Source organism: Peromyscus leucopus, chromosome 7 (genome assembly GCF_004664715.2).
Source record: "Peromyscus leucopus breed LL Stock chromosome 7, UCI_PerLeu_2.1, whole genome shotgun sequence".
Taxonomy (NCBI): domain Eukaryota; kingdom Metazoa; phylum Chordata; class Mammalia; order Rodentia; family Cricetidae; genus Peromyscus; species Peromyscus leucopus.
The window spans coordinates 21,839,731-21,850,468 of NC_051069.1; the positions used below are offsets into that span (position 1 = coordinate 21,839,731).

At 40.4% G+C, this 10,738-nt stretch overlaps 1 protein-coding gene across 2 annotated transcripts in view; it reads right to left on the minus strand.

The window, feature by feature from the left end:
- The window catches only part of Btg4 (BTG anti-proliferation factor 4), a 111,267-nt gene that overhangs the window by 2,801 nt on the left and 97,728 nt on the right, over positions 1 to 10,738 (minus strand). For both annotated transcript variants that reach the window (XM_037207497.1, XM_028865125.2), the window contains exons 3-5: positions 1,574 to 1,772; positions 986 to 1,123; positions 188 to 386 (exon numbers count right to left, since the gene is read on the minus strand). In XM_037207497.1, the coding sequence (XP_037063392.1) occupies positions 188 to 386; positions 986 to 1,123; positions 1,574 to 1,746 (510 nt within the window). In that variant the 5' untranslated portion in view covers positions 1,747 to 1,772. The remainder of the gene's footprint in view (positions 1 to 187; positions 387 to 985; positions 1,124 to 1,573; positions 1,773 to 10,738) is intronic.

Below are 10,738 nucleotides of genomic sequence, written 5' to 3' on the forward strand. Positions count from 1 at the left end.
AGGAAACAGGACCACAGAAGAGCATGTCTCCTGTAAGAACTCAGTCCAGTGGGGACAATACTGGGGTGGAGGACAGAAAAGGTTCTGCCAAAATACTGACATTGGGCAGAGGCCTTTCTCTGTCATTTCACTACTTCCTGCTCTGTTTCTTGGGAGCATGAGAATAGAATGGTGAACCACACACAACCTGGTAGATGCTCTTGGGATTGCTGACTTTAGGAATGACTCGGGGCTCCCTGCCACAGCTTTCTTCATCAGAGGACGTTCCAGAAGAGCAATCTGCAGTGGCCCTGTTAACTGCATAGCTGATGTGCTGAGCTAGTTCCCAGTTCTCCCATCTGCCTCTAAAAGAAGCAATTGTAAAGGGATGCTTTTTTTCACCATACCTAAGTAGGAAAAGAAAATATTCATCAGAGACTCAACTTCCCACAAATATGATCTCTGTCTGGAGACACCATACTAACTTTAACTTTTGAAAAGCTATTTTAAAAGAGCCTGGCTCATTTAAAAAGCAAGCTGAAGGCCAATATACCCTGAAGCTACTAGGATGTTACAATTACTGAGCATATCCTGTAACAGTTATTCCATTTAATTGGTCAGAAAGGGAAAACCAAAACCCAAACCAAAAAACAACCCTTTTGGATCAATTAATGGACTGAATTGTCCTCCATGTTAAATGATTCCCCTACCTTCCTGGTGTTTCCTATGGTACTTAAAAGTTGTAAATCTGCAATCTGCAATAGGTTGTAATGACCCAAGTCACACTGCAAACCCACGGCCATGCCTTTGTGCTTGCCAGTTCAACCATCCCTAATGGAAATGCGTGTTGTCTAATAAAAGCTTGCATCTGAAACCATGATCAAATAGTGTCCCAGCTGCTAAGCCAATGCTCTGGGTATCATCTTTCACAAAGGTACATAGAGCTGACTAAACAACCTCAGTTTCCTAGGGGGTCACCAAGCACACAAACCACAAAATTACTCACCTACAGCACACCTCAAAGGGATCGACCCATATGGTCAACTCCTTTGGAAGTCCCAGGTGAAAAAAATTCACATTACTCTCAGAACAAGCCCTTTCTAAAATAGGGTCTTTATTCTCGTTGTTGTTTATCCTGATACACCTGAGGAGGATATAAAGGAGGAAAAGGGTAAAGAAGGCGTGTGGACAGGACCGACCTTCAGCAGGAAATCACACATCATGGGTACAACCCTTGCCTTACCCACATATTCTCCTCACCCTCCCCCCCCCCTACTTACAAATGGAAACAAAACTTGATTAACTTTTGCTACGGTGACTCAGAATGGGTGTCATAACATTAAAACACATTGTTAGATCACCAGATTTCACAGTCTATCTTTTATGGCAAACAGACGACAAATTGTGTAATGCACCTCACAGGTCTTTAGTGTTCAACTACATCATACCTCTTTATTTTAAACCCATGTTCAAACAAATTAATAGGAGCTCATAAAGCGTCCCTTGCTTGGAGACAGACAAAAAATGTTGCATTTTCCAAGCAGAGTCTATCGCTGGCTGCTTGCTCCTTCCCCCAGGCCACACAAGCTCTCACCTAAAAGCCTGGCCCTTGGAAGGGCAGTCAGGGTGCCAATGACCTCGATACTTTTCAAACAAGATGGTCATCAGCTTTAGTGCAAAGGCTTCTATCTGTTGTGCACTCAGTTTCTCGTGTTTTTTCACCAATCTCGTGACAAAAAAAACTGCTGTTGCAATTTCATCTCTCATGATTCCAAAGCAGTCTGTGTGGAGACCTGAAACCATGAAAGAAAGCAAGAAGGGATCACAGAGGGGTCAAGGTTTAACTTATCAGCAATACATCAACGTGGGCTGCGGATTTTATATGCCTTAAACTTAGGTTTTTGGTGGGAGAGAGAGAGTGAGTCCTCAGTGAATTAACATCAACACAACAAAACCAAACACCTATTCTTCAACCTTCCTGTTCTCATACTTTTCCAAAGGAAAAGCAATGTTTCTAAAAGTCCGAAACACTTAAGCAATCAAGACGCAACCTAAGTACGAAGCTGCTAATGTGGACAGTAGGTTACACCAGCAGTCACTTTTAAGAATGTACTTACAAAGAGCCCAGGATTCAGGGGACTGCAGTTGGAAAACGTGGCTTACAAAAGCTGCACACTAAAAGTTAAGATTAATAAAAAACACATTACACTTGCCAGTAAAAATTTCTTTAGTTCCCCCCAAAAAGTGGGCCAGCGTTAGAAAGCCAACTATACTACTAGTTGTCAACCCTTGCTCACACCTGCTTGGTGAGGTTTGGGCTACTCCATATATGCCTGGCTGTCAGTGCTGATTGGCAGCTCATCCCACACAGGTGCTCTCCATTGGAACAATCACATAGCTTTTCCCAGGACTCATCTGGTTCCCCCATAGCAGATGTAGACTATTCTCTAAAGTATTTAAAGATATACCCACTCCATAGGTAGGTGTGTGTGTGTGTGTGTGTGTGTGTGTGTGTGTGTGTGTGTGTGTGTGTGTCTTTAACACCGGCAATCAGTGACCAGTTTCTTCCACGGTGAAAAAGAGCTGACTCTCTGACTAGGAAGCCTATTTCATATCCAAAAAGCCCCAAACAGCAGCCAGACCTCTTAAGGAGCCAACTCGACTTCTTTGCTGTTGTGCCTATACAACCTAGGGTGGGGGTCGGGGGTGGAGGGATATTCTAAATATTAGTTAGTTGGCCTCACAAGTCTTCTCATTTGAGAGGCTAGTTTCCCAGCTTGTTGGGAGCTGTCCTATGGCTTCAGTGCTCAGACACTGCAGTGTGGCAAGCTCACATCTGGATGAGCGTCACAGTGTGGGACAAACTCCCATCCTCCTGTAAAGTATTTGCTGACATGCTCCAGGTGTGCCAGCTGATAAGCACTAGAGCAGGACAGCCACCTCCCTTGCCCTGAACGCAGTCCTTGGCCGTAGCATCGCCGTGTCGGGTGGCCTCCCCTTGTCCGCACCAACAGCACATCACCGCCTCACACTGAATTTGCAAGCGCTCTGTTTGTCACCGAGGCTGCTGGTTTTGTCACATCTTTCTCAGTCAGCATGGCAAAATGTTTAAGGGCTCTGTGAATTTGCTACTCAGCAGCTCACAATCTGTTAACTGAGTGTGGTCGTGCACACCTGGAATCACAGCTCTCAAGAAGGCCGGGAGTGGAGGAGCTTGAGTTCAGGAGGCAACTGGGCTACATAATGAGTTCTAGGACAGACTTTGTCTCAAAAACAGAACAAAAAGAACAAAAGAAAGAAAACAAAACTCTATCTGCATAATCTCGGCAACTGGTTTCAGATTTTCATAACTTGCAGCTTCCTGTCAGTGAGTGCAATTTCACAGGGTTGTTATCAAGATTACAGTAGATAATTAGTACACCTGGCCATAAGCTGCAGGAAGGGAGTGCAGAAGAACAGTTAAAAAGAAAGGACAAAGCAGCTAGAAAGTCAGTATTGTGGGTTTGAATGGCAGCCCTCCGTCTTATCAGCAATTTAGCGAAGTTCCCCAGGCTTTCTAACCTTCCTGACCTCTGTCTGAAGAGAATAAAGTGGGTGAAGAACTAGACTGCTGGCTCCACACTAATCCATCACCCTGAAATGGATCCCAGCTCAACCCAGGGCTTGTCCTTAGCAAGGGATTCCACCACTCTGTCCCTCCATTTGCTCACAGACACAAAGGAGAAAATGACAGTGCACACTCTGCAGGGTTATTATGAGAATTAGGGTGAAATGCTCAGAAGGAGAGCTGGAACTCAGTACACGCTCCACAAATGTTAGCTATTGTTGCTTCTGCTAGCAGCTTGACGATGGTCTTACAGTGCCAAGGTTAAATTATAAAACTATGCATAAAGTATTTCATAGACCACCTGGCATAAAGTAAGTGCTCATCATGGCTGTCTGTCTTACTAACAAATACAAATGATTATACTTTTTTCCTAAGTCAATTTTAATCTTGCGTTGGTTAGGTAGAACAGAAAACTACACATTGCAGCTATACTATCATATTTCACTGTGTTGTTTAACTGATTTATTTGAAATGTGAAGTGGAACCCAGGGCCACATGTATGCTGGGCAAATAATCAATGAGCCACATTTCCTGTGCACGTGTTAAATTTGGGTCATTGCTACAGTGAAGAAAATTTTGTTATTTAGTCAACTACTTCTTTTGGTTTTATGATATTTGTCTATTTAATAAAAATACCATCTGTGCCTTCCAACATACAAGTTGAACAGGATGGAGACCAAGCAAAGGCTTTGACGGTGCCTTAAGATTTACCTCTTTCAATTGCCTTTTCTTCTCTTCAACCATTTAATTCTGTCATATACAGTGAAAAGAGTCAGTGGTAAAATGAAGATCTCACAGATTACTTTTCAAATCCATCAATATTTTCTTTTCTTTTCTTTTCTTTTTTTTTTTTTTTTTGGTTTTTTCGAGACAGGGTTTCTCTGTGTAGCTTTGCACCTTTCCTGGATCTCGCTCTGTAGCCCAGGCTGGGCTCGAACTCACAGAGATCTGCCTGGCTCTGCCTCCCGAGTGCTGGGATTAAAGGCGTGTGCCACCACCATCAATATTTTCTTAATCTGCTAAGAGAGTAGTACTATCATAAAAAGAGAAAGGATTTTAATCAGACATGGCCCTCTTGTTCCAAGTAATCCCAACTTTCACAACATATAGGAACCATCTGTTTGTTAAAAGTTGAGAGTTTTAATCCCAGCACTCAGGAGGCAGAGCCAGGTGGATCTCTATGAGTTCGAGGCCAACCTGGCCTACAAAGTGAGTTCCAGGAAAGGCGCAAAGCTACACAGAGAAACCCTGTCTTGCAAGACCAAAAAAAAAGAAAGAAAGAAAAAAAAAAGAAAAAGAAAAAAAAAGAAAGAAAGAAAAAAGAAAAAGTTGAGAGTTTTGCCCTGCTTGGGATCAAGCTAGCTGGTGCACAATTTAAGTTGCCTACCATCTTCCCTTTTCATGAAAACTGACCCCTTTGATTCAATTTACAACAACTCTGAAGGGCCACTGCATCTCTACTGTTTCCCCATAAGATAGGCCAAGGTCCCTGCCACAACTTGGTCACTGATGGCATCTCCCTCTATCCAATTCTGTATTTTTCACTTCCCCAAAGCCTCCTACCTACAACTCCCAACTCAGAGTCCGTTTTAAAGGACTCAGTCTTGGACATTTGGTACTAGGCATGTTCTGAAAAAGCAGAGTATAAAGTGCAATTTGAGTCTATATACTCACTTCCTGGCTGAAGTAACTCCTAACTAGCAGTAGTAGAATATGGGTCTGGACAGCTCCTGGCATGTTGGGAGTGGCATGAGTGTCAAAACTCAGCAGTGGTGGACTAAGACATAATACAGATGTTAGGGACTGTCCTAGACATTAAACATCCTCAAGGCATAAGAGGTATCCAAATATAAATAGTATAAGGACCACTGAGCTAGATAAGGACCACTGAAATAGATAGCTGAGTTATCTAAGAGTGACCACCTAAGATCAACTTCAGGTTAATTCAGTTCAATTCAGTGTTTCTATGTGTCCTATATCCAGAACATAGGAAAACAAATGAAAGGGAAACTAGGCTTGAAGGATCTACCCTCTCAGCCTCAGCCATCCATGATGTGTTTCTCATTCTTTGCTCATGAAAGAGGTTACCAAACTGCTGTGCTTTGGAATCACCTTAACAATACTGAAGGCTGCCTCCTAACCTCTGACAACACGATTGAACTACAAATAAGTAAAACCTATATAACGATGTTTTTATTTAATTTAGAGAATACTTTATTAGTTTCTGCAATAAAACTCCATAGATAAGACCTTTCATATTTGATACAGTGTGTTACCCCTGTACAAATGGAAAAAATAAATTTAATGTTTCTCCACCAATATGGCTGTTAATATCTGTAAACACCAACTCAACATGGTAAAGTGGGGCACTTTTTTCCAAAACTGACAACATAGCTAAAGTTCCAAAAATTCCAGACACACACACACACACACACACACACACACACACACACACACACACGGCCAATAGCAGCAGACTGTCATGCATCAGTAGCAGCAACTGCTCTTCCAGGTTCTTCAGTCAATTGAATGAAATTGTAGAAATGCCAGCACTCAATATCAAGATTTTTTAAAGCTCCCCAACTAGTTTAATGTGCAGCACAGGAAAAAGTCATTAACACAAGTCTCACCTTGCTATCAATGAGATTTTTTAATCATATTACTTATTTAATTATTCTCGTCTTCTTTTGACATTTTCCAGGCTAACTTTTTCAAAGAGTGTTTTTAAATGTGTTAAAACTAAAAATTCAGACTCACTGCATATTGATGAAATAGAACTTGCTTTTGAACCCAAGGCAACATAGACATTAGCAAACACATTCTTTTTCTTTGAAAATGCCTGCTGTTTACATTACTAAATTAATGGTGCCAGGTGTTTAATAATTCTTTTATGATTTCACCTTTCCAGATGACATACTGCTCAGCTACCCTGAGTTGGTGAGGCTCATTCACTGATGAGGCTTTGAATCTTCCCCTAGCATTATTTTCTACAACAGGTCCAAGCAGGCCTTGGAAAGCGTGAATAGAGCCATATAATAATAATGTACTTAAATTTCAGGAAAGAACAATCAAACAGAGAGTAAACATCACGCAAAACTTCCTTCAGTTGCTTATGACTTAATCACCTGATCTCAGTTGCCTCCTTCCCATGAAGGACATCTACCCCTTCTGCTTTACTGACACCGAGTTCCTGCTGCCCGCCACTAACATTAGACATTGCTGTGTGCTCAGTGAGTAGGTCAAACAAAACACAAAACTCAACCTACGCTTTCAAGAGATTTATAATCCAGAGAAGGAAAATAAACATATGTACAAGCTATTGTTTGAATACAGTATTTTAAAGATGGGATACTCACAAGATACTCCAAGTTCTTAGTAGCCAAGAGAATATAGAAACAAGCAGTTCAGCGGGATGGTCAGGGCAAAACAAAACAAATACCGAGCCATTAAGTTTAAAACCGAATTTCCATTGACAACGAAATGCCCAGTACTAAATGTCCATTGAAAGGATATGAGGGAGATAACAACTCGGCTCAGTAAGTAAGGGTGTTTGGCACCAAGCCTGACAACCTGAGTTCAGTCATCTGCCTTAAATTGTCCTCTGACCTCCATTTGTGTGCTATGGTATACGTATGTCCACACATATAAATAAATAAATGTAATTTTAGGTAATTTTACAAAGAAGGGATATAAGAACTTAGATCCAACATGGACCAGCCTAAGCGAGCCTCTTAATTCATTGTTTGCTTGTTCAGTTTTATGATTTTGTTTGTTTGATTTTTAGATAGTCTCATTAGTTAGTCCTGATTGCTTTAGTGATCACTATGCAGATCAGGCTAGCCTCAAATTGTGCAGTCTTCCAGTCTTTAGCCTTCCAAGTGCTGGGACAACAGGTATGTACCACCATGCCCAGTTTTTAACCTCACTTAGCTAGAAAATGCTAAATTTAGCCAGGCGGTGGTGGTGCACGCCTTTAATCCCAGCACTCGGGAGGCAGAGGCAGGCGGAGCTCTGTGAGTTCGAGGCCAGCCTGGGCTACCAAGTGAGTTCCAGGACAGGCGCAAAGCTACACAAAGAAACCCTGTCTCGAAAAACAAAACAAAACAAAAAAAAAATTAAAAGACAAAAAACATTTTCCCACTGATCATGTGTAATGTCTAAAGTTCCCATTATAAGACATCTATTCCCTTACCTAAAATATTGTCTTTTAAGAAATTCTTTTTAAAAAAAATATCAGATGAGTTCTCCATAGAACAAAATCATGCTGTTTTGTCTGCACACGTTTGGGTAAGGAGGCTAAGCCTGGATAAGGTGCCACAGAAAATGGGGGAAAGAAGGCTCCAGACCATTTGAATGAGGACGATCAGAAAGAAAAGGTGGTATGAAAGATACATTTTCCTTTCTATTATGCCTGTGATAATGGTATAGCGCATAAAAATGGTCTTACACAAGGAAGTTTCCAAAAACTCAATTTCTCCATATTAAAATATGGAGTTCAACTTGACTGATAAGACAAGGAATAGTCAAGACCCAAAAGGCATCAACTAAGAATATGAAATAGCTCAGCAGTTGAGAGTGCTTGCTGCTCTCGCAGAGGACCCAAGTTCAGTCCCCAGCCCCCTGCTGTTGGCAGTTCACAATTGCCTGGAACTCCAGCTCCAAGAGATCTGATACCATCTTCTGACCTTCTGGAGCACCTGAACATGTGTGGCATTTACTCACATAGCACACATTACATACATACACATTAATCAAAATAACAAAAAAAATCTTAAATTAAGAAGTGAAGTATGATTCAGTCCTATATTTGTCTTCTTTATTTTAAACTATTTAAAAATTAATTTATTTATGATTATAGCAGTTTAAGACAAGGATATTAACTTGCTATAACTATTAAGCATATGGTACAAATCAGTGGGGTTCACCTTCCCATACCCAATAAACCCCTTTCTTTTTTAATTGCCATGTGTGATAGAAACATGTAATACTTATCTTTCTGTGTCTAACTTATTTCACTTAATATGATACTCACAGTTTCCATCCATTTCCCTGCAAATGCTATGATTTCATTCTCTGTGGCTAACTACTACTCCTGTATATACAACACATTTTATTTATCCACTCATCCATTGATGGGCACCTGGGTTTATTGTGTATCTTGTCTATAATGTATAGCACCTCAGAAAATATGTGTATTCAGATATTTTACTTGAGAAAAGTAATTTCAAAAAAAACCTAAACTGAACATTAAATTTGATTGATTTATGAAGTAACAAACAGGATTATATTCAGCCCTACTTAATTTTTTTGAGACAAGGTCTCACTGGATAGTCCTAGATGGTCTGTAACCTACTATGTAGATCAGGCTGACCTGGAACTCACAGAGATCTGTCTGCCTCTGCCTCCTGAGTATTGAGAATAAAGGTGTGCACCACCATACCCATCTCCTACTTACTTTCTCTATCATTCATTCCTTAAACTGTAGGTTATATTTCTAGGCTCACCTATTCATTTGCAAATGCATTTCACTGTTAATAAAAGTAGGGGGATATAGATGTTTTAGCAAAAATTCACTGTCATTGGAAGCTTCTTTTGGCAACAGCATATGTACACCATTTCATTAAACACTGAGTGGACTCTATACCTTATATATAAACTCAATCTCATTGTGTCCAAATTGCAGTTAAAGAAAATTATATTAATTGTTGAAACATAATTTTCAAGTTTTAAGTTAAAAACCAAGACAGTACAGTAAAAATAATTCAGAGTGTGAGAATATGTTTGTACACACAGTATACTAATGTAATAAATGTGTCTGTACATGTAACAACATTGTATATTGTCTTAATAAAAAGTATAGGTGGTTAATACTTTCATTACTGGAAGATGCTAACTATAGACTGAATACATTGAGTTCAAAGAAAGAAGAGAAGAGGGGGAAGAATGAAGATGAGGAAAGGCACAATGGACTAATTTCCCAGGGCTTTTAAAGTAGGGCTTTAAAGAGGCTATAGATGAGCTGAGAGGGGAGAAGACAATACAAACTTAGCTCAATGTAAATATGATAAAATCCTTGACATATGTGTTATGGGTTTAGAGGCAACGAAGAAGTGAGCTATAATTGTTAAACGATATAAAAGTTCCACAGAGGAATAAAAAAGGCTTAAGTGCCAAATAAGGACAGTACAAAGAAATGCAAGACTAAGTATACACAGAGCGAAGCCTATGAGGATGGCATGAATTATTTTCATTCTTGTAAATAAATTAGTTGACAAGGTAGTTTCCTATTTTGGCTTCACAGAATTAAGAATACATGCTAGCCGGGCGGTGGTGGCGCACGCCTTTAATCCCAGCACTCGGGAGGCAGAGCCAGGCGGATCTCTGTGAGTTCGAGGCCAGCCTGGGCTACCAAGTGAGTTCCAGGAAAGGCGCAAAGCTACACAGAGAAACCTTGTCTCGAAAAACCAAAAAAAAAAAAAAAAAAAAAAAAAAAAAAAGAAGAAGAAAAGAATACATGCTAGACCTCTGAAGGAAAATAAACTCTCTTCAACAACACACCTAGACACCAGTTAGCTGTTCCGAAAGCTCAAGCCAGGAGGAAATCTTTTACAAACCAGGAAATCCACCTTAAGTGACAGAAGCCCGTCTATAGCCAGGGAAATTAACCTGTCTACATACAGCCTAGAAAAGATCACCTTATTTAGCATGTTCCTGGGTTCAATTCCAGTAAAGAAGGAGGAGGAGGAGGAGGAGGAGGAGGAGGAGGAGGAGGAGGAGGAGGAGGAGGAGGAAGAAGAAGAAGAAGAAGAAGAAGAAGAAGAAGAAGAAGAAGAAGAAGAAGAAGAAGAAGAAGAATGGCATTCCACCTACTTCATCCTTCCTATGTGAACCATGACAAGCAAGAATAAGCTAGCACACCCTTGGAGACTTCATTCAACTCTGACTTTAGTATCCACAGTTTCAGAAAACTGCTAATCCTTCTTTATAATTCTGAGCTCTTTCCAGAGTTTCAGCTTAAATACTTAACTCAATTCAGGCTTGCTTAGACTCAAACTCATCATAAACATCCTCTGACTATGTGTTCCCCTCAGCTCCTCAAATTCATCACTGATTTTTGGTAGCTGATTTGACAAATTGTGAATCAGCCACCAA